Source organism: Lepus europaeus, chromosome 6 (genome assembly GCF_033115175.1).
Source record: "Lepus europaeus isolate LE1 chromosome 6, mLepTim1.pri, whole genome shotgun sequence".
NCBI classification, from domain to species: domain Eukaryota; kingdom Metazoa; phylum Chordata; class Mammalia; order Lagomorpha; family Leporidae; genus Lepus; species Lepus europaeus.
Window position 1 is genome coordinate 100,747,205 of NC_084832.1, and position 23,603 is coordinate 100,770,807.

The following is a 23,603-nucleotide window of genomic DNA, read 5'->3' on the forward strand; positions in this document are numbered from 1 at the left end:
TCCTTTGTCTGAGTTATTTTTATATTTCAGGTGACCTCTTCTTAAAGAAAAATACGAATAATTGTTAACTTCATTTCTCCCAGTGAGAACCAGAAAATCAAAACATTGTACAATTCAGCAAGTATGTATAACCATTATATTCCCAACAGCCTGCCTGGCACATGAAATAGAAGAAGAAAGAATTCCTCCCACTGGAAGTAAATGGTTCTAGCAAGTATGAGAAATAGAGTGCCGTAGGAGCCATGATTCTGATACACACAGGCTCATACTATGAGAGCCTATAATGGGGACCCTATACAGCTTTAGAAAGATGAAGAAGGCTTCCTGGGGGCTATCTGAGCTGAAACCTGAAGAATAACTGCTTGTTATCCAAGAGAAATAAGATGAGTGAAAGTGCTCTAAAGGAAAAGTCCAAAAGCTTGGAGTGGAAAGGGAAGTTTGGTGTTGACAGAGTTGAATGTGGCTGGCATATAAAGTCTGTGAATCTGTGTTGGAGAAGAGAGCTGCAGATGGTGGGAGGAGAGTTTGGAGATTCAGGGAGGGACATTGTCAGCTGGGTTAAGGAGTTTGGATTTTATCCTGAGAGCAATGGAATGTCATTGAAAGATTTTAAGTAGATGAGCAATGTGATGAGATGACTGTATTTAGTTTTTTTTTTTTTTAGAAAGATGACTGTGAGTTCACTGTAGAAAATAGTTGAGAGCTGATTTGACAGAGGAATGCCTAGCCACAGGGAGTCCCGTTCGGAGGCTGATGACTACATCTGTAATTGGTGTTGGATCTTACTCCCTTTACCTAGGTTGTCTTTCTGAACAGTGTCCAGTTTGCCTTGTGGAAGGCATCCTGTACTTTGTTTTTCTGACTGTCTCCTACTCATTACACTCCTATGTGGAAGTCTTTCTAGCACTTCCTTACCTGCCCTTCACCAATCAGATCTCAAGACCACACCTCTAAGACCCTCAAGATCAGGGATTCATTTCTTGGGTTTTGTTTTCACCATAGTTTCATAAGCTCGGTGTCTGCCTCACCCCTGCACCTCTTCCTAACAATCCTCTTTGCTTTCCTCTCCATGTTCCTTCCATGGTATTGAGCACTCTGCCCAAGAATACAAAGTAAATTATGGGCATGTTTTTTTCTTAAATGAAGTTTGAAAGAAACAGTGTTTTTATTAAAAAGAAGAAGAGGAAGAACTTTGTTTTTATCACAAAGATGAAAATGCAGACATAAGCACTTGGAAAAAACTAGGATAATTGGGCCAGAGCCCCACATATAAAATCTATCAGTGGTAAAACGTTGTCTTAGAATTGATGTAGCAATAATGAAACATCGTGGTTCTCTTATGTATTTATAACCCATTGCTGTTTTTGTTAATTTATAGAAGTCCTGGCAAAGACTATGAAGAAAAACAGAGAAAGAGTGTGCCACAAAGAAAGGGAATTCGTGTATAAATTCAAAGTAGGACGAGAATGCTTGGAACTGAAGGTGCCCCTCCAATTTCCAGTTCAAGAGAACGTCAGTCATCTGCATGGGCGTCTGATGCCGTTGCACAATTTGCCGTGCTTTGTAGAAAATGGTGAGGACTGGGTTTCTTTAATTAATACCATGTTATTATTTTCCTATAGTGTCTATCATTAGACATTTCCTGTTAGAAAGCGTACTCCTAAGAAGCATTAGAAAGAGCCATGAAATATGAATTGTTCAACTGCTTCTATGAACAAGAAAAGTTCCCCAGACCCTTGTTTTATGGAGTATTTTCCCTCTAACCCTTGTAGGTCTTTATAAAGCAACTGAGGATAAAAATTACATAATGAAAAATGAGCTACAAAGTCTAGATTAAAACTCTTAACCTCTGAATTTAGTTGGGTGGATTCTTGAGACATTTCAGTTCTGACTAATTATAATTGTAATAGAATTTTATTGTTAAATTGGTTGACTTTTCAATGGTCTGGTCATCAGTTTCTGAGATGACATGGAAGAAGAGTATATGTCTTTGCTTTCCTAAATTATTTCTGTAAAGCAATCTGTGGTAAACCATTTTGAAAGGTCTATGTTCTATCTCACAGACTAGGAAAAATTTTAAATTGAGAATATGTTGGATTATAGAAAGTTAGAAGGGAACCTAGAAACTTTCTAGGATTATCACACCGTACAAAGAAGGGAGCTAGATCATGAAGAGGTTAAATTGTTCCCCTGAGGCAGGAGTTCTCCAAATGTGGTCCCCTAGTCAGCAGAAACAGTAGCATCTGAGAACCTGTCAGAAATGCCAGTTCTGGGGCCAGTGTTGTGGTGAGTGGGTAAAGCAGTCGCCTGCAATGCCAGCATCCTGTATGGACGCCAGTTCCTGTCCTGGTTGCTCCACTTCCAATCCAGCTCCATGCTAATGGCCTGGGGAAAGCAAAGGAAGATGGCTCAAGTGTTTGGGACCCTGCCACCCCTTTGGGAGATCCAGATTAAACTGTCTCCTTGCTTCCGTGTGGCCCAGCATTGGCAGTTGTAGTCATCTGGGAGGTGAACCAGTGGGCGGAAGATCTATCTCTCCCTCTCTGTCTCTGTAACTGTGCCTTTCAAATAAATAAATAATCTTTAAGAAGAAACAAAAACAAAAAGGAAGAACTGCCAGTTCTGAATCCCTTCTCATTCTAGCTCAATCTGGGGGTGGCACTGCATTCTGGTGTTTTGTTTTGTTTTGTTTTTAAGATTTATTTATTTATTTGAAAGAGTTACACAGAGAGAGAAGGAGAGGCAGAGAGAGAAAGTCTTCCATCCTCTGGTTCACTCCCCAGATGGCCACATGGCTGGAGCTGGGCTGATCTGAAGCCAGGAGCCCGGTGCTTCTTCCAGGTCTCCCACACCAGCACAGGGGCCCAAGGACTTGGGCCAGCTTCTACTGCTTTCCCAGGCCATAGAAAAGAGCTACATCAGAAGAGGAGCAGCTGGGACTCAAACTGCTGCCCATATGGGATGCTGGCACTGCAGATGGTGGCTTTACCTGCTATACCACAGTGCCAGCCCCATGCACTCTGTTTTAAAAAACACCGAGTGTTAAATCCCTCTAGGAGATCTAATTGCTGTACATGGAAAGTTGTGAACTACTTACTTATCCAAAGTCAACGGAGGTAGTGACAGAGCCAAAGCCAGAACCCAGGAATTATGACTTCTGTTTCAGTGCTCGTTCCATTATATATGATCTCAAAGAAGTGTCTCTAAGATTGAAGTCATAGGGCTGGCACCGCGGCTCAATAGGCTAATCCTCGCCGGGTTCTAGTCCTAGTCGGAGCGCCGGATTCTGTCCCGGTTGCCCCTCTTCCAGTCCAGCTCTCTGCTGTGGCCCAGGAAGGCAGTGGAGGATGGCCCAAGTCCTTGGGCCCTGCACCCGCATGGGAGACCAGGAGAAGCACCTGGCTCCTGCCTTCGGATCAGCGCAGTGCACCAACCACAGCGTGCCGGCCATTAGAGGGTGAACCAATGGTAAAGGAAGACCTTTCTCTCTGCCTCTCTCTCACTGCCACTCTGCCTGTCAAAAAAAAAAAAAAAAATTGAAGTCATAGATCATTTGAATTAAATACATTTTAATATGCTGGTCAGTTTCTCAAAATCAAAAGATGTGGCAACACACCCTTTAGAGTTATACAGGAAACTCTTTCACTTTAATACAGTAACTTTCAGACCCTCAAAATCTGTAGGTTTTCCTTTATGTGCTTGTACCTGCTGAGTTTTAAACTGTAGTATCAGACTTAGATATTAACATTACTTAATTAGCCATCAACTGATGACTGGATAAAGAAATTATGGTAGATACTCACCATGGAGTACTACTCAGCTGTAAAATAAAGAATGAAATCCTGTCTTTTGCAACAAGATGGTCACAACTGGAAACCATAATGCTTAGTGAAATAAGCCAGTCCCCAAAAGACAGATATCGTGTGTTTTCCCTGATCAGAGGCGATGAATAGAGTACCTGAAATGTATTGAAGTGAAATAGACATTTTGATAATCAATGATGGTTTATAGCCCTTGTCTCTTTCATTGAGGGACTGTATTTTGTTGTTTTGTTTTCTCTTTGTACTATTTGTTGAACTCTTTTACTTAGGGTAGTGTTAACTATATGAGCATTAAGTGTACAAAAAGAAGATCATTGCAAAAATTGAGAGTGGAATATGAGAGGAAGGAGAAGAAAGGTTTGGAGCGTGAGTGGGAGGGAGGGAGGGGGAGTACCACTATGTTCCTGTAACAGTATAAAGGAAATATATGAAACTTGTATAACTTAAATAAAATATATATCAAAGAAAAAACATTGCTTAATTAGAATCAGGTTATACATAAGAGTAAAAAATTTTGACCTTTCTCCATGTGATAACTTACAAGAGTAAGGAAAAATAGTTGTGAAATTAAATGATCCCGTAAGCGGATTTTATATTATCTAGAGATTCTGCTATGAGTATAATCGTAACAAAACGAAATTTCTTATTGGATTGCTTAGCTAGGTAAAATGTCCTCTACTTATTTCTGGATTTCTGTAACAATGGCTTTGTTGACCCTGTGACAGACCTAAAAGAAGCTCTGAGCCAGTTTATAGAGGAAGAATCCCTGAGAGATTATGACAAAGAGGCTGAAGCCTCCCTGGAAGCTGTGAAGTCAGGGGAAGTGGACTTGCACCAGCTGGCAAGTATGTGGGCCAAAGCTTACGCTGAGGTGAGGACATGGGTCAGACTGGACATTTCAAGGGTATTCTGGGCTTGGATGAGGGTTTTTTTGTTTTGTTTTGTTTTTTCTTTTCTTAAAGAGTTATTTATTTATTTTAAAGGCAGAGTTACAGAGAGGCAGAGGCAGAGAGAGAGAGAGGTCTTCTATCCGTTGGTCCACTTCTCAGATGGCTGGGCCGTTCCGAAGCCAGAAGCCAGGAGCTTCTTCTGGGTCTCCCATGCAGGTGCAGGAGTCCAAGGACTTGGGCCATCTTCCACTGCTTTCCCAGGCCATAACAGAGAGCTGGATCTGAAGTGGAGCAGCCAGAATTCTAACTGGCACCCATATGGGATACTGGCACTGCAGGCAGTGGCTTTACCCACTACACTACAGCACTGGCCCCTGGCTGAGGATTTTTTAATAGTTAAGATAATACTCAATGGTAGTGGACTCTTTTTTTCTCCACATTCCAGTAATGGACAATCCATGTTGGAGCTTCTGTGCCTCTTTCCTAGATCAGGGTGAGCAGCTAAGACAACGTGCATCTGATGTAACACCTGTATAAAGTGGGAGGCTACCTTTGTCTTTGTATCCAGCACAGATCACCAAATTTATTCACTGAAAATCCAGAACACTTAGTTAAATTAGAATTTCAGAGAAATGAATAATTTTTTAGTATAAGTATGCTCCACAAATCATGTTTATCTGAAATTTAATTTAACCAGATGTCCTATGTTTTATCCAGCAGCCCTAAACCAGCAACAGTAATGTATTTTAAACTTCTGGTTACTTTCATCTTTTCACTTATCTTCATTGTTATTATTGTTTATATAATATCATTATTCTTCTATCTAAATATATGCCCTCTTTCATAGAGTCTAAGATGCCATGATTGTAAAATGCATCACTATTTTATTTATTAAAAAGAACATCACCAAATAGACTATGATAGAATGCCAAAAGGCCGCCAGGTGTAAGATGCAAAATAAAGATTCAAAAACATCAATTTTGTTTATCAAGTAATACTGTCTGTGGTGGATTAGGATCAATTTCCATGGAATGGTGGGTGCAGAAACTAGATTTCAATGATCCTAAGAATGTGTGGGCATGTGGAAATAGGAAGAATGAGTATAGATAACTCAGGAAGTCTGGCTGTAGAAAGGAGAAAGATGGGGTACTTGCTACATGCCCACCAAGGATCAGAGGTTTGGTTTTGTCTTTAATATGGTACAGTTGAAGACTATGAGGGATTGAGTCTAAAACTAAAGTGGAGAATTTATCATTTTTTATTTATTTTATTTTATTTTTTTAAGATTCATTTATTTATTTGAAAAGCAGAGTTTCAGAGAGGCAGAGAGAGAGAGGGAGGAGGGAGGAGGGAGAGAGGTCCTCCATCCACTGGTTCACTCCCCAAATGGCTGAAGCAGCTGGAGCTGTGCCTATCTGAAGCCAGGAACCAGGAGCTAGGAGCTTCTTCCGGATCTCCCATGTGGGTACAGGGGCCCAAGGACTTGAGCCGTCTTCTACTGCTTTCCCAGGCCATAGCAGAGAGCTAGATTGGAAGTGGAGCAGCCGGGACTTGAACTAGCACCTATATAGTATGCCAGCACTACAGGCAGTTGCTTAACCTACTACACCACTTCACCAGACCCAAGAATTAATCTTAGCTTAGCTTCTTCCATTATAGCAGAAGAGAATTGAGAAAGGCTGGATATAAATTCAGGAAATTTTACTAATTTAGTAGCAGGAAGTGGACAATATTCTCTCTGATTTTTTCAGCTTTCTCTGAGAAATAGGAAAGGCAGATTGTCGAAATGAGGTGGGGTTGGGTAATGATATAATTGGGTGAGAGAACTGAGCAGGGAGTTACAGAGTTACAGGCAGAGTTACAGAGAGGGAGGGACAGTCATGATCAGATAGATCAGTCAGATAGGATTAAACCAATTAGACTCATACACTGGAAGACCATGCCTTTGCCCTACCCCCTTTTCATGATCTCATGTCCCTACCTGACTTTACCTGTACACCCACCTGCCAATCAGACTACATGACCACTTCCCTTTTGGAAGCAGATAAAAGGCATAGAGCTCTTGGACCTCACTCTTTGCTTTCCTGAATTGTCAGAATTGTCTGAGTTGTCAGACGTCTTTGAAGGGTAATGGTGGAGTGACATCAGTTTGCCACCATAAACTGTGGTGTTTTGTAGTTTTTTTCTGCTACAGTTCTCTACAACCTATCTGTAGACATAGGGAAAAAGATGAAGTTTAGGGTTTTTGGTAAGTGGATAAGAGAAAAAAACATCAATCAAGGGAAATGAGGATATTGGCAGGATGCTGGCCCGTAAGGAAGGAAGTGGAGCTAGGCAGGAGCTGATGGCTGATAAAAAATGATAAGGTGGGAGAGTTTGTGGAGGTTCTGATGAGGTTAGAGAACCAGTTGCCTAGGAGTCCTTGAGAAGTCTTGGCTGGAGGTTTACACAGAGACTTGACCTATTCCTAGGGAGGATACTGAGTAGGTGGCTGAGGTAGTGTGGAGAACTTACTGAAGACCTGAGTTCAGGAAGGAAAGAAGGCAGACCATTGGATAAGTTGTCCACGTGGGCATCCAAGTGACCCAGGTTGTTGACAGGATGTGGGGCAGAGAGGAAGGCTATAAACTTGATGCTGAATCTTTTATTTTTAATACTATGTTGTTTAGTTTCTTTATTTTAAGTTATTTGAGAGGCAGGGAGACAGAGAGAGTACTCTCATCCCCTGGTTCACTCTCCAAGATGCCAAGATAACCTCAGTTTTGTTTTTTTAAGATTTATTTATTTATTTGAAAGGCAGAGTTACAGAGAGGCAGAGGGAGAGAGAAAGAAAGATCTTCCATCTGCTGGTTCACTCGCCAAATGGCTGCAATGTCCAGAGCTGAGCCAATCCGAAGCCAGGAGCCCGTAGCTTCTTCTGGATCTCCTACGTGGGTACAAGGGCCCAGGTACTTGGGCCATCCTCCACTGCTTTCCCAGGCACATTAGCAGGGAGCTGGATTGTAAGTGGAGCAGCCAGGACTCAAACTGGCACCCATATGGGATGCTGGCACTGCAGGCAGCAGCTTTACCTACTACACCATGATGCCATCCCCAGGTAACTTCATTTCTAGGTATACAAGGGGTCTTCAAAAAGTTTGTGGGGTATACATCTGATGAAAAAGCACTGTGTGGTTTCAAAATTTTTCACACCCAAATAAACATACTTTAATTTCATTTTCCCACAAATGTTTTGAAATTCCTTCATGTACTAAAGCCAGTATTGTGGCACAGTGGATTAAGCCACTGCTTACAACACCAGCATCTCATACTGGAGTGCTGGTTTGAGTCCTGGCTACTCCATTTCCAATCCAGCTTCCTACAAATGTGTGTGGGAAGGCAACCAAATGTGGCCCAAGTTCCTGGGCCCCTGCCATCCATATGGGAAACCAGGATGGAGTTCCTGGCTCCTGGCCTTTTCCTGGACAGCCCTGGCTGTTTTGGCTACTGGGGGAGTAAAACAGTAGATGGAAGTTCTCTTTGTCTCTACCTCTCCCTCTTTCTATGGCTCTTTTTTTCTTTCTTTTTTAATTAAAGATTTATTTTATTTATTTGAAAGACAGGCTTACAGAGAGAAGTAGAGACAGAGAGGTCTTCCATCCGCTGGTTCACCCCCTAGATGGCCACAATGGCTGGAGCTCTGCCCATCCGAAGCCAGGAGCCAGGAGCCAGAAGCCAGGAGCTTCTTCCGGGTCTCCCACGTGGGTGCAGGGGCCCAAGGATCTGGGCCATCTTCCACTGCTTTCCCAGGCCACAGCAGAGAGGTGGATTGGTAGAGGAGCAGCTAGGACTAGAACCAGTGCCCATCAGGGATGCCGGCGCCTCAGGCCAAGGCTTCATCCTATTGCACCACAGTGCCGGCCCCTCTGTGGCTCTTTCAAATAAATAAATAAACCTTTAAAAGAATTCCATCATATAACCTGTAAACACTTTTCAGCAGTTAATTTTTTATAAGGAAAAGTTTTTCTGATTATATGATTTGTATGTGAAATTTATTGTGTTATATGTTAGAATATAAAGAAAATAAAGATAATCAGAATTCCCATTGTCCACTGTCCCTAAATAGGCACCATTAGCATTTTGTTGATCATCCCTTTGTATGTCTGTGTGTGTGTGCGTGTGTTACTTCATAGAAATAGCATAATAGGCCGGTGCCGTGGCTCACTTGGCTAATACTCCGCCTGCGGCACCGGCACACTGGGTTCTAGTCCCGGTCGGGGCACCTGATTCTGTCCCGGTTGCTCCTCTTCCAGTCCAGCTCTCTGCTGTGGCCCGGGAGGGCAGTGGAAGATGGCCCAAGTGCTCGGGCCCTGCACCCACATGGGAGACCAGGAGGAAGCACCTGGCTCCTGGCTTCGGATTGGCGCAGTGCACCAGCCATGGCGGCCATTAGGGGCATGAACCAATGGAAGGCAGACCTTTCTCTCTGTCTCTCTCTCTCACTGTCTCACTCTGCCTGTCATAAAAAATAAATAAATAAATAAATAAAAATAGCATAATAGCATACTTATTTTTTTAATTGTGAGCAGTTCTATTCTTCCTCCACATTAAAACTTCTGCCTCATCCCTGCCCCTGGGTAACTTATATTAACTTACTTTATATTCTGCCCAATTTTTTTCTGTACACAGACCATCCCATATATCAAATATACATATGTATAAATAGTCTTTCTGTCCTTGTTTGACATACAAAAATGGAATTACAACATACATATTTTCTGCTAGTATGTTAAATAAAAATACCGTGTCATGATTTAAAATGCTTGTATCATTCTGCAGACCACTTTAGAGCATGCGAGGCCAGAAGAGCCCAGCTGGGATGAAGACTTTGCAGACGTGTACCATGACCTCATTCATTCTCCTGCCTCTGAAACACTTCTAAATCTGGAACACAATTATTTTGTTAGCATCTCAGAACTAATTGGTGAAAGAGATGTGGAACTAAAAAAATTAAGAGAAAGGTATTTCGAATTTCTTGCATTATAACTCAGTGTTATGTTGTCAAAGGTGATGGGTTACAGAATAACTTGTTTTAATTTATTATAAAATTAAAGGGTAAGATACAAAAAGTTCTTTAGTATTAGAACCTAACTTCCTTGCACTTTTAAATGTGTCATTTCAGCTGGGAGGGTCCTCATGGGATTAGAGAACTTCTCAAGCAATTAACCTAGGTAAATTATGCCGCCGTTACGTAGTCTAGTCTCATCTCGGATAGAGCGACTAGATGGCCACTGTTGAAGGCTGGCTTTGTTCCAGGTGCTGTGTGGAGTGCTGCAGGTGCCTGTCTCATTTGATCTTTCCTGTAATCCTGTTTCTACTGCAGATGAGGAAACCTTGGCTAAATAAGTTAGCTAGTCCAGTGGAAGCTGGAATTTGAAATTCAGGAAGTCTGACTCCAAAATTATTAACCACCATTTATTGTTAAATATTAGAACAGTCTGTTTGACAAAGAACGTGGTATTGTGAGAGGTTGGCACTCCTACAGGTTTGAGTTGTTGACCAACTGTATTGAGGTAGTTTCTGTCTCTCTAGACACCTGCAGTGCAAGTGAGTGCCACTAAGGAAATAGTTGAAGCTGTGTCCAGGAGGAAAATAAAAACTTGATTTTGTTTCTATTCTTTTTTTATTTATTTGAGAGAGTTACAGAAAGTGAGAGGGAGAAACAGACAGAAAGGTCTTCCGTCTGTTGGTTCACTCCCCAAATGGCCGCCAACAGCTGGGGCTGCGCCGATCAGGAACCAGGAGCTTCTTCCCGGTCTCCCATGTGGGTGCGGGGGCCCAAGGACTTGGGCCATCTTCTACTGCTTTCCCCGGCCATTACAGATAGCTGGATTGGAAGAGGAGCAGCCAGGACTAGAACCGGCACCCATCTGGAATGCTGGCACCACAGGCAGAGGATTAACCTACTGCCCCACGGCGCTGGCCCCTTGTTTCTATTTTTTTTTTATGTGACAAATAAAATTGTGAAAGTATTTTTAAAAAAGAAAATGAAAAACTAGATTCTTAAAAATATGTGAATAAATACTTTTGTAGACTTAAGTACTTTCTATTAAATTTCATTTGTTTTATTTTCCTACTAGGCTTCAAATAATTTAACCTTCAATTCATTCTGAACCTGTTCTCTGATCTCAGGTTTTCTGAGCCTTGCACTCCATTCTGCCTCCTTGAGTGTGTTGATAAATGCCCATCTCGGCTACCTGGACTTCCTTTACCAGTACTTTCATCAGCTGGTGAACTTCTCTAAGTTGGAGTAGACTTTGCAGCCTACTCCCTACTTCTAGAAAACTCCAAGTCTATAATGGTTCTTTTGCTAAATTAGAGAAAGATTCCTGTTCCTTCTGACTGTTCATCTATTAGAAAACTGAATTAACTAATTATCTGCATTTATCAGCACTTAATTCTTTTTTTAAAAAAAGACTTATTTTATTTATTTGAAATGTAAAATGACAGAGAGAGGGAGAGACAGAGAGAGAAAGTGATCTTCTATCTCCTGATTCACTCTCCAAATGTCTGCAACAACTGGGGCTGGACTAAGCCAAAGCCAGGAGCCTTGAACTCCATCCAGGTCTCCCACATGGGTGGCAGGGGCCCCAGTACTTGGGCCTGTCTTCTATTGCTTCCCCAGGTACATTAGTAGGGAGCTGGATTGGAAGTAGAGCATCTGGGGATTGGCGTCACAAGCCATCATTTGACCCACTGTACCACAGCAGCAGCCCCTAGCACTTAATTCTTTCTCTTTCTATTATCAAAAATTGTTTTGTAGGGATTTGTTTTGGTTTATTGTTGTAAGTGTCCTTCAGCCAAATTTCTTGGTGGAGATTTGCCTTTTCCCCCCATATCCAGACATATAAATAATTTACAAATGCATCTATTTTTAAAAGATTTTTATAATTTATTTTTCGTATGTCTGACTTATTAGCTTGACAAGGAAAAATAAGCTGTATTCCTCAGGCAGGAACTATTTACTGCAAAGGTTATCATTCCTCAAGGTAGTGAAAGTCACAGGTGTCCATGAATGCTGACTCAGAATTTTAGTGGTTAATTTGTTTATGTAATTCATGACCACAAGTGACACATTTTCTTATTTCTCCTTCCATCTGAATGCCATTTTACATCTTTAAAAGACAGTTTCTTGTCATAGCATCAGCATAGTATAATGGTCTTTTTTCTCTAAGTGTTTTCAAGGTAAACCAGTTGCCAAGTCTGATATACTGAGCTGATCTTTACCCAGTATTTCATCTGAAATACAATAAAATTTGCTTTGACCTTAATCAGAAGAAATATTTATATCTTTAACTGTATCTTTTAGCTACATGCATTTTGGACATGTTAATTTGAAGTAAATGTTCATGAAATTTTATTTGTTGTATTCTTAATTTGTCTTTTTTTCCTTTCGCGCATGAAATTTGCTTTTTTCAGAAAACCAGATTCTAAAATTTTCTTTAAATTTAAAAATGGCAATGATACTTTTTATCCACTAGAGGGAACATGTGTAATGTACAATATTAATATATATTTATGTCTGTTTTTATTTATAAGTGCTTAGCAGTTATTTCAATTTGTAAGTCAAAATTTCACTTGCAACAGTAATCATCTGAGCTGTGGTAGTTATTAAAGAGTTAGTAGAATCATCCATATTAGAACTAAGTGAATTAAGTGGTACTGAATATTTAAGCCCAGAAGGTGTATTTAGAAATGTGTATATAACTTGTATGAATGCATTTCATTTTTTGTATATATGAACATCTTTGCTGCAAATATAAATTCACTTTTAAGAACAATTAAATTAACTAGAATGATAGTAAAATTCTTTTAGCCTTTGTCTGCATTTTGTTCTTCCCCAGTTTGTTTGAAATATATTTTAGAACAAACTTTTTGCATACATTTATATTAGAACATAATTTTTAATTTTTAAATGAACTTATTCATACAGAAAAGGCAACAAACTGTGGTGTCCAGATCAGTTTTCACAAAGTAAGAACATACATGTAACTGTCACCTAGGTCAAGACATAGAATATTTCCAGAATATTGCAGAAGCCTCCCTCAAGCCTTCCTAGTCACTACACCTGTTCCTCCCTAAATAATCATTATCTGTACTTTTCACATCATTAATTAGCTCTTCCTGTAGGGAAAACTAACTTAAATTTCTGCATATTATTATTATTATTATTTTTTTTTTGACAGGCAGAGTGGATAGTGAGAGACAGAGAGAAAGGTCTTCCTTTTTGCCATTGGTTCACCCTCCAATGGCCACTGCGGCCGGCGCATCTCGCTGATCCGAAGCCAGGAGCCAGGTGCTTCTCCTGGTCTCCCATGTGGGTGCAGGGCTCAAGGACCTGGGCCATCCTCCACTGCCTTCCTGGGCCATAGCAGAGAGCTGGCCTGGAAGAGGGGCAACTGGGATAGAATCCGGCACCTCAACCAGGACTAGAACCCGGTGTGCCGACGCCGAAAGGTGGAGGATTAGCCTGTTAAGCCACGGCGCCGGCCTACATATTATTTTTTTAGATAAATGAAGAATGTAGGACAATAGCATATGTCAGACTATACATTCCTCTGTAAAGGTCATTTTTTGACTTTAAACTTAACCCACTGTACTACATACAACACCAGCCCCTAGCACTTGATTCCTTTCTTTTCCATCATCAAAAATTATTTTGTAGGGATTTGTAACAATTTGACTTACAGAACCAAACTGACATTTTCTGGATATAACATAAACTAACATTCAGAAGTTTAAGTCACTTCATATACAAATAAGTTGAAAATCTATTTAAGCTATAGTTGCAGAGTATCTTTGAGGAAATTTGCAGATAAAAATAGGTCTGGACTTTTGAATATTAGCTATAATATTTGGAAGGTCACTTAGATTATGACTGTTTTCATTTATACATTAAATTTTGATTAAAATGTAGCTATATGGGGGCCAGCATGTTGCAGCAGGGTAAGCTGCCACTGATAATGCCAGCATCTCAAATGAGTACAGATTGAAGTCTTGGCTGCTCCACTTCTGATCCAGCTACCTGCTAATGCACGTGGGAAAGCAGCAGAAGATGGTCCCAAATCCTTGGGCCTCTGCCACCCACATGGGAGACCAGCCCTAGTCATTGCAGCCATTGGGGAGGTGAGCCAGAAGACAGAAGGTTTCTTGCTCTCTCTCCTTCATTCTCCCTCCCTCTCTGTAACTCTGCCTTTCAAATAAATAAAATCTTTTTTTAAAAATTTAGCTGTACAAATGTTGATGTCATATGACATCATTGTTATCTCCATGTCTCCACTTCTAAGAGTTCCAAGTGCTTTCCAGGTATTATAATGCCTAGAAAATAAAAGTTTTAGTTTTACTTTGTAGGGATTGTTCAACAGCTCTGAAGTGGTCATGTACTTGGAAAGTTTGATAAATATGTCTGATTTGCTTGTTTATTTTTTAGACAAGGTATTGAAATGGAAAAGGTGATGCAAGAACTGGGAAAATCACTCACAGATCAAGATGTGAATTCGCTGGCTGCTCAGCATTTTGAATCCCAGCAAGTAAGTGACATGCAATGACTTATAGATACACAGCTGCATTTTCTTTTATTTATTTTTGTGAAACAGTTAATCATTTGTGACATTGTCTCTTTTAGGACTTAGAGAATAAATGGTCAAATGAGTTAAAACAGTCAACTGCCATCCAAAAACAAGAGTATCAGGAATGGGTGATAAAACTTCACCAAGACCTAAAAAACCCCAACAACAGCTCCCTCAGGTAGAATCAGTCATGTTTTGCTCTTATTCATATAAAAGTCCATGTAAATAATAGTGTAGTTATTGAAAAATTGAACCTTCTTAGTTGAGTATATTTTTAAATTTCCAGATAAAATTCCAAATAATCATATGCTTCTTTTAATGCCTTTTCTCTTACTGGTTTTATGTGGATTATTTTGATGGGAGGGGTTTGGTTACTTTAAAATCCTTCCCTAGAACTTCAGCTGTATCAATCTCTTAGGTAGGCATACCTAAACACCTAAATATTGTCTCTTAGTTCTTTCAATTGGTGTCTGTTCAGTGCAATAAATATAAGTGGAACACCAAACATTCTCTAAGCAGAAAAACAAAAATGATACTTCCCCATGTGGAGCTTATATTCTAGAAAGAGAATGGCCTGCAAATAAAATAATACTGTATAGAGTGATATGTACAATAAGAGAAACATGTACGAGGTAGAGAATAGTATATAGAGGATTTGTTGTAATTCATAACCTATATGACACCATATGAGTTGAATACATAGTATTTTGCATATTGCCTTAGAATGTGACCGTGCCTATATTACTTCCTGGATATATATATGTATTATTGAGAATTTCTATCTTCTTTTAAATCATAAAGTGTATTCAGTTACAAATAACAGTGAGTACAGTACAGTAAACCTATTTGCAGGGTGTACTAGTATATGCTCTAAACTTTTTTTTTAAATTTTTAAAATTTATTTATTTTTTTTGACTGGCAGAGTGGACAGTGAGAGAGACAGGGAAAAAGGTCTTCCTTTACCATTGGTTTACCCTCCAATGGCCGATGCGGCTGGCGTGCTGTGGCTGGCGCACTGCGCTGATCCGAAGCCAGGAGCCAGGTGCTTCTCCTGGTCTCCCATGGGGTGTAGGGCCCAAGCACTTGGGCCATCCTCCACTGCACTCCTGGGCCACAGCAGAGAGCTGGCCTGGAAGAGGGGCAACCGGGACAGAATCTGGTGCCCTGACTGGGACTAGAACCCGGTATGCCAGTGCCGCAGGCAGAGGATTAGCCTATTGAGCTGCAGCGCCGGCCACTCTAAACATTTTTAAAATAGTATTTTATTTGTGTAATTTTGATCCTTTCCATTAGACTTGCCTTGAAAGTAAGAATCATGTCTGGAATGTCTGGGTTTTTATCTTTGCCTCCCCAGCTCCTTCTAAAGTATTTAGCTCTTGATGCTGGCACTTATGCATGCTCAGCAAATATTTATGGGACATGTGAGTGGATTGTTTTTAAACTCCTCACTTGATCTATATCACCTTTTATCTAAATAATGTAACCTTTCAATTGTCTTAGTATTTTCTGTTTTTAAAGTTTTTTTTTTTTTAATTTATTTTATTTAAAAGAGTTACAGAGAGAGATAGAGACAGAGAGAGAGGTCTTCCATCCACTGGTTCACTCCCCAGATGGCAGCAACGGCCAGAGCTGTGCCAATCCGAAGCCAGGAGCCAGGAGCTTCTTCCCAGTCTCCCACATGGGTGCAGGGGCCCAAGAACTTGGGCCATCTTCTACTGCTATCCCAGGCCATAGCAGAGAGCTGGATCGAAAGAGGGGCATCTGGGACTAGAACCGGCAGCCATATGGGATGTCGGCGCTTTAGACCAGGGCTTTAACTTGCTGCGACACAGTGCCAGCCCCTGCCTTAGTATTTTCTACAAACTGTTGTTTGCAGCATGCTAGGGACCATTCTAGATCCTTTACTCTACAACCAACCTTTAGAAAGAACAATAAAATGATAGGATAAGATAGGATAGGATAGGATAGGTTAGGATAGGATAGGATAGGATAAAACAATGCTAGATTGCATCATGAATGAAGCTTTCTATAAATGAATGTGTGTATTGACCCAAAATGTAAAGAATGTGCTGTATATAGCAGTCAAAAAAGATAGAAAGTCACTGACTTAAGGAAGCTGAGAAAGCCCCTTTCACAAAAGGTATCTGTCACTTTGCTACTATAGTTTCAGAAAGTGATTCCATATAATCAATTCCATTGGATGGATATTTGCCTTTGGCTACTTCTTTTAAAAACCAAATATTATCATGAAAGAATGTTTTACAGTGACTTTGTTTGCTTTCCATTTTGCTGTGTTTTTTCCATGAGCAGTGGAAACCTATGTTCACAGCTGTATACAAGACCCCCATATGAGACTGATAACAGACATTTTGTTTTTATTGGTTTGCTTTTTGCTTTGTCTTTTTTAAAGTCAGATATATTGCAGGACAAACTATATTATGCAAAATATGCTTTAGTTATATTGCTTGATGAATTTTGACAAACTTGGTTATAAATTATCACCACAATCAAGATTCAGCATTTCCTTTTTATATTCCACACTTTTGCCTTGCCCAGCCCCTGTCTGTCCCTGAAGTTTGCTTTTCTCAAAATATTATATAAATGGAATGAAACTGGCTCTAGCAGTTTGTATCTGCTTATTTTGCTTGGCATGGTACTTTTGAGATTCAGTTGATGATGTTCCATATGTCGGTGGTTCTTTCCTTTTTATTATTCTGTAGTATTCTGTTATACCTTTGTCTATCTATTGACTTGGTGATGGACAGTTGAGCTATTTCTAGATTTGGGTAATTATAAAAAAAAAAAGCTGTTATAAACATTCATGTAGAGGCCTTTATATATAGACATGTGTTTTTTATTTTATTTATTTGAAAGGCAGAGTTAGAGAGAAGAGAAAGAGAGAGAGGTCTTCTATATGCTGGTTCACTCCCCAAATGGCTACAACCACTGGGACTGGACCAGACTGAAGCCAGAAGCCAGGAACTCCATCAAATGTCTCACATGGGTGCCAGGTACCCAAGTACTTGGGCCATCACCTACTGCTTTTTAGGAGCATTAGCAAGGAGCTAGGTCAGCAGCAGAGTTGCCTGCCTTTTCCACTAGATCTTTCAGCATTTCAGTAGCTGTTTGGAAGTCCATTTCTTTAAGCCCACATCAGTCACCTTAAAGTCTCTTTCTCTTGACTGCCATATCGCTTGATCTTGTCAGTTTTTTTTCCTTTTTGAATCTCTCTTCCTTTCTTGTCCTTCTTCATCCATCTTCCCTCCCTCCCTCCCTCCTTCCTTCCTTCCTTCCTTCCTTCTCTCTTTTCCTGTTTCTTCCCTCTCTCCCTTCCTTTTTTCTCCATCTTCCTTCTTCCTTCTGTTTTTAACTAAGTTCTGGATATTGTGGTATTAGAAGAGTCTGAGATGTTATTTGTATCCAGAGAGGAATAGGCCAGTAATGTGACAGTTGTACAGATTTTTGCAGCTCTTGAGCTGAGCTTGGTTTTGTGTGTCTGTCCATACCTTCAGGATACCTCGGGCTTCATTATCTACTCTCTGATGCTCCTTGGTACTTAGAGTGAGACGTGGGTTTCCGGAGGGTTTTCTCTGTCACTCTTCTCCATCTGCAGCTTCCAGTAGCCTTGGCATGCCTGCTGCAGATGGAGTCTCCTTCTCTGCTGTTTCTCATCCTCCCAGTAACGACTGCTTGTTACTTGGTTTTAGACAGGTCACATCGTCTAGCTATTGTGCAGCTCTGTTGTCTTGGGCAAGCCACATCTCGGCCCCAAATATGAGGCATACACAGCAGTTCTGCCTGTGGCCCCAAGAGAGCTCTCTTGTCCCCTTCCACAAATCTTTTCTTGGAAACACCTGGTGGATGCTACCGGAAAAGATTTTGCCAGTGATTCGTCTGTGATGCTAACTGTTCTAAATTGACAGACTAGTCCATGTTTGGCCTTTAAGAATCCAGTAAAATGTTAACATTTCTTCTTATCCCCTTGCACAACAGCAACCTGTTTCAACCATGCTGTGACAGAGAGGAAACTTTGTGGGTCCTATCCGTCCTTGGAGGAGGGTGTCCCACATTGCAATTCCATTTACTCTGTTGCCTTTATTACCTTGAGTCTTTTATGGGCTCCAGAAAAATCCTGAATTAGTAATTATCTGGCTTTTTCTTTTTGTTATGTGGGAACAATATTCTCTTGAGGCTGTCTACATCCTAACATTTGGACATTTTATTAATATAAATTTATTTTTAAGTTTAAATTTATCATATCACTGATGAAGCCAGTTAGTGAAACTAAAGAGGCTGTTTGGATTCACCTCTCCAAAATGTAGTCAGTGCAATGGATGACTGTTACAGTTTATTGTCTTCGGCATACCATGAAATCTGAATTGAACAGTTGTGTGGTTTTGACTCCTCTGGGGAGAGCTTTTCAGGAAATATAAAGAGCAGAATAAACTCAGAAGTCATTTAGTGGGAGGAGAATGTTAGTGGTAAAAATAGAGGATGTATATACATCAAAATAGAAATCATACTTTTTTTCCATTTATTTTATTTAACTTTTTAAAATTTTTTTATTAAACTTTTATTTAATGAATATAAATTTCCAAAGTACAGCTTATGGGTTACAATGGCTTCCCCCCTCCCATACTTTCCCTCCCACCCGCAACCCTCCCCTTTCCCGCTCCCTCTCCCCTTCCATTCACATCAAGATTTATTTTCAATTCTCTTTATATACAGAAGATCAGTTTAGTATATATTAGGTAAAGATTTCAACAGTTTGCCCCCATATAGCAACACAAAGTGAAAAAAGTACTGTTGGAGTACTAGTTATAGCATTAAATAACAGTGTACAGCACATTAAAGACAGAGATCCTACATAATATTTTTTTAAAAATTAATTAATTTTCTATGCCATTTCCAGTTTAACACCAGTTTTTTTTTTCATTTCCAATTATCTTTATATACAGAAGATCGATTCAGTATATAATTGGTAAAGATTTCTTCAGTTTGTACCCACACAGAAACACAAAGTGTAAAAATACTGTTTCAGTACTAGTTATAGCATCACTGCACATTAGACAACACATTAAGGACAGATCCCACATGGGATGTAAGTACACAGTGACTCCTGTTGCTGACTTAACAATTTGACACTCTTGTTTATGGCGTCAGTAATCTCCCTAGGCTCTAGTCATGAGTTGCCAAGGCTATGGAAGCCTTTAGAGTTCGCTGACTTTGATCTTATTCCGATAGGGTCATAGTCAAAGTGGAAGTTCTCTCCTCCCTTCAGAGAAAGGTACCTCCTTCTTTGATGGCCCCGTTCTTTCCACTGGGATCTCACTCACAGAGATCTTTCATTTAAGTCTTCTTCTTTTTTTTCTTTTCCATGGTATCTTGGCTTTCCATGCCTACAATACTCTCATGGGCTCTTCAGCCAGATCCGAATGCCTTAAGGGCTATTTAACTTTTTAAATTCTCCTTGTTATCACTTCACTTCTTTTCTGATTTTGCCTAGAGCTACCCCTGGTATAGTTATATAGTTTATAGTACATATAACTGATTTTAAAGTAACATGTTAGTCATTTTATGTAATCATTCTCTTAGGCCACTAAGAAATATTATGTAGTAATCTAATGATTTATCATCTAACTACTAAAAAGAATACTCTGCATTATCTTCTGTGGGGAACTGAAAGAACAAGTAGGAATTTTAGAATCTTGTTACTTATAGTCTTACTTGTCACCATGGATTAAGGATAAGTTTAGGAATCCATTAAGTACTACTTTCAAACTTCGTTTTTCTCTCATTTTACTAAAAATCTTGCTTTCCTTCAAGAAAAGTTTTTCACAAACATGCAAACAAAGCATATCAATAATTTCATTAATTCCAGTGAAGAAATTAAAGTTCAACCAAGTCAGTTCAGAGAATCAGCAGAAACAATTGGAAGGATTTATGAGGAACAAAGAAAACTAGAAGAAAGTTTCACCATTCATTTAGGTAAGTGTATTCATTTTTTTAAAATTTTAATTTATTGTAAAATCTTATGATTTGTTATAATGGAAAAATTCCTAGCATCTGATTGTACCCATGTCATTTTACCTTTTGTTCCAACAAAGCCTATAGTTTGTTGGCTTTAAGTTTCCCATTTTAGTTTACATATCTTTTTTTGTAGATAAAGTTATAATTGCTATTAAAATGGGAATTTATAAGGCTGATCTGTTTTTTTTTAACTTTTATTTAATGAGTATAAATTTCCAAAGTACAGCTTATGGATTACAATGGCTTCCCCCCCCCCCCATAACTTCCCTCCCACCCGCAACCCTCCTCTTTCCCGCTCCCTCTCCCCTTCCATTCACATCAAGATTCATTTTCAATTCTCTTTATATATAGAAGATCAGTTTAGTGTATATTAAGTAAAGATTTCAACAGTTTGCACCCACATAGAAGCACAAAGTGAAAAATACTGTTTGAGTACTATTTATAGCATTAAATCACAATGTACAGCACATTAAGGACAGAGATCCTACATGAGGAGTAAGTGCACAGTGACTCCTGTTGTTGACTTAACAAATTGACTCTCTTGTTTATGGCATCAGTAATCACCCTAGGCTCTTGTCATGAATTGCCAAGGCTATGGAAGCCTTTTCAGTTCACCAACTCTGATCATATTTAGACAAAGTCGTAGTCAAAGTGGAAGTTCTCTCCTCCCTTCAGAGAAAGGTACCTCCTTCTTTGATGACCTGTTCTTTCCACTGGGATCTCACTCATGGAGATCTTTCATTTAGGTTTTTTTTTGTTGTTGTTGTTTTTTTGACAGAGTATCTTGGCTTTCCATGCCTGAAATACTCTCATGGGCTTTTCAGCCAGATCTGAATGCCTTAAGGGCTGATTCTGAGGCCAGAGTGCTGTTTAGGACATCCGCCATTCTATGAATCTGCTGTGTATCTTGCTTCCCCATGTTGGATCGTTCTCTCCCTTTTTTATTCTATCGGTTAGTATTTGCAGACACTAGTCTTGTTTATGTGATCCCTTTGACGCTTAGTCCTATTATTATGATTAATTGTGAACAGAAATTGATCACTTGGACTAGTGAGATGGCATTGGTACATAAGGCCGATCTTTAATTATTATGCGTAGCACAGATTTATCTGTGTTCTTGCTGTAGAGACTTGCATGCTATTATACTGAATTTTTGCAGAAGTTTAAGTATCTTTCTGGGACTGTTGCCTACCCACAGGAGCCCAGCTGAAGACCATGCATAATTTGAGATTGCTCAGAGCAGATATGCTGGACTTCTGTAAACATAAAAGAAATCATCGAAGTGGTGTGAAACTCCATCGGCTTCAGACAGCACTATCACTTTATTCCACATCTCTTTGTGGCCTGGTTTTACTAGTAGATAATCGAATTAATTCTTATAGTGGTATTAAAAGAGGTAAGTTAACATTATATATATATTTATTTTTTAAAATATTTATTTATCTATTAGAGGTAGAGTTACAGAGAGAGAGAAAGAGACAGATAGAGATCTTCCATCCACTGGTTTACTTCCCAAATCACTGCAACAACCAGGGCTGAGACAGGCCTAAGCTAGGAGCCAGGAGCTTCATCCAGGTCTCACGTGGGTACAGGAGCCCAAACACTTGGGCCATCCTCTGCTGCTTCCCCAGGCTCATTAGCAGGAAGCTAGATCCGAAGTAGAGCGACTGAGACTTGAACTGATGCCCATATGGGATGCCAGAGCTGCAGGCCGCAGCTTTAAACCACTGAGCTACAGCAACAGCCCTCACATTATACATATTTATTTCCTTAAATTTCTCCTCCTATTGCCATTCTTACGAATAAAAGAAGTATGGAAAAACTGAAAAAAAATGTAATCACTCCAAGTATTCAAGTAGACCAAAAATAGTTGTATCCGCCATAGTTATTTCATACTTAAACATTTTTAGTGTGTGTCATAATATTTAATTTTTCTTAAATTTCTATTGTATTACAAAATCCACTCTTATAAGGTTCTTATGTCCGTGTAAGGAAAAAGTAATCAACATATAAATATACTTTTCAATTTAGAAGCAGATTCTGGCTCAGTGGATTTTAGTTCTTGCATTTTTCTTTTTTTTTCTAATAAACTACCTCTTAAATATGCTAGGAAAAATTCTACCTACCCTCTTAGTGAAACACTTTTATGATTATTTATACATTTTTTATTATATCTAATGTATTGAAATTTATACCTGTCTTTGAAAAAGCCTGAGTAGAATTTACTTACCTTCTTGTATGCTGTAGCACTTTTAGGGATATATTATGATCAAAGTATCTATTATTTAAAGACTTGGATTATATTGACCTCGTATTAAAATGTATTGTCTGTTAATTGTTTACTCTTGAGTGGTTGAGAGGTTAAGTTTCTGATAAAAGCAAAATTACAATGCCCTCACTTAAAGCATTATTATTGAAAGGATAGATGTAAGAAATCATACTTTGAGTTTTATTTTCTATTTCTCCTCTATCTCGGTTTGCAAGAGAAAACTACATGTTTGGTAGTTCACACTTATAAGTTTGTAAATGTTCTGGGTTCCTTAGATTTTGCCACAGTTTGCCAAGAGTGTACTGACTTCCATTTCCCCCGGATTGAAGAGCAACTGGAAGTTGTCCAACAGGTGGTCCTCTATGCCAGAACCCAGCGCAGGAGTAAGCTGAAGGAATCACATGGTCAGTAAAACTCCAGTTTATAAAATATTTCTCTCTTAGTATATTCTGTCCATAATCATTAGAGCGAATGGCATATAGGTCATTAAAATCATATTTTATTTCCGGAAATTGGAAGAAGGAAATTAAGAACAAAACTTAAAATCATCATAAGGTTGAATTCTGTCCTTAATTTTCTTTTTTGGGATAATTTTTGTCAAGATTCTCAGTGAAAATTATTTTAAAATTTCAGTACTGTAATTACAGTAGAAACAGGCACTCTCTGGAAAGTTGGTGATCTTTTGATCCAAATTGTAAAGAGCAGCGTTAAATACATGCTTTTTCTGTGTTCCATCTTTGCTTGACTTGAGTAGCATAAAGTCAGTTACATGAGTTGGGTTTTTTTTTTAGTCACTATGTCCTTGAATGACTGCTTTTTATATGTTTATCCACAATATAACATCCTTGCTAACTACACATTGAGCATTCCTTATCTGAAATACTTGGGACCCCAAGTGTTCCTCACAAGAAATTCTATCTGTGAGTTGAAAAAAATTTATTTGCTTTATCCAGTCATCCATTGATGAACACTTACATTGTTTTCA

At 39.3% G+C, this 23,603-nt stretch overlaps 1 protein-coding gene across 4 annotated transcripts in view; it reads left to right on the forward strand.

Moving 5' to 3' along the window:
• Positions 1-23,603, forward strand: part of FERRY3 (FERRY endosomal RAB5 effector complex subunit 3) — a 46,145-nt gene that overhangs the window by 2,422 nt on the left and 20,120 nt on the right. For 3 of the 4 annotated variants that reach the window (XM_062194764.1, XM_062194765.1, XM_062194766.1), the window contains exons 2-9: positions 1,379-1,573; positions 4,547-4,692; positions 9,530-9,711; positions 14,181-14,280; positions 14,376-14,497; positions 20,201-20,307; positions 21,548-21,745; positions 22,894-23,022. In XM_062194764.1, the coding sequence (XP_062050748.1) occupies positions 1,379-1,573; positions 4,547-4,692; positions 9,530-9,711; positions 14,181-14,280; positions 14,376-14,497; positions 20,201-20,307; positions 21,548-21,745; positions 22,894-23,022 (1,179 nt within the window). Of the gene's footprint in view, positions 1-1,378; positions 1,574-4,546; positions 4,693-9,529; positions 9,712-14,180; positions 14,281-14,375; positions 14,498-20,200; positions 20,308-21,547; positions 21,746-22,893; positions 23,023-23,603 lie in introns of those variants that run through there. The other variant, XM_062194767.1, reaches the window with a different exon arrangement.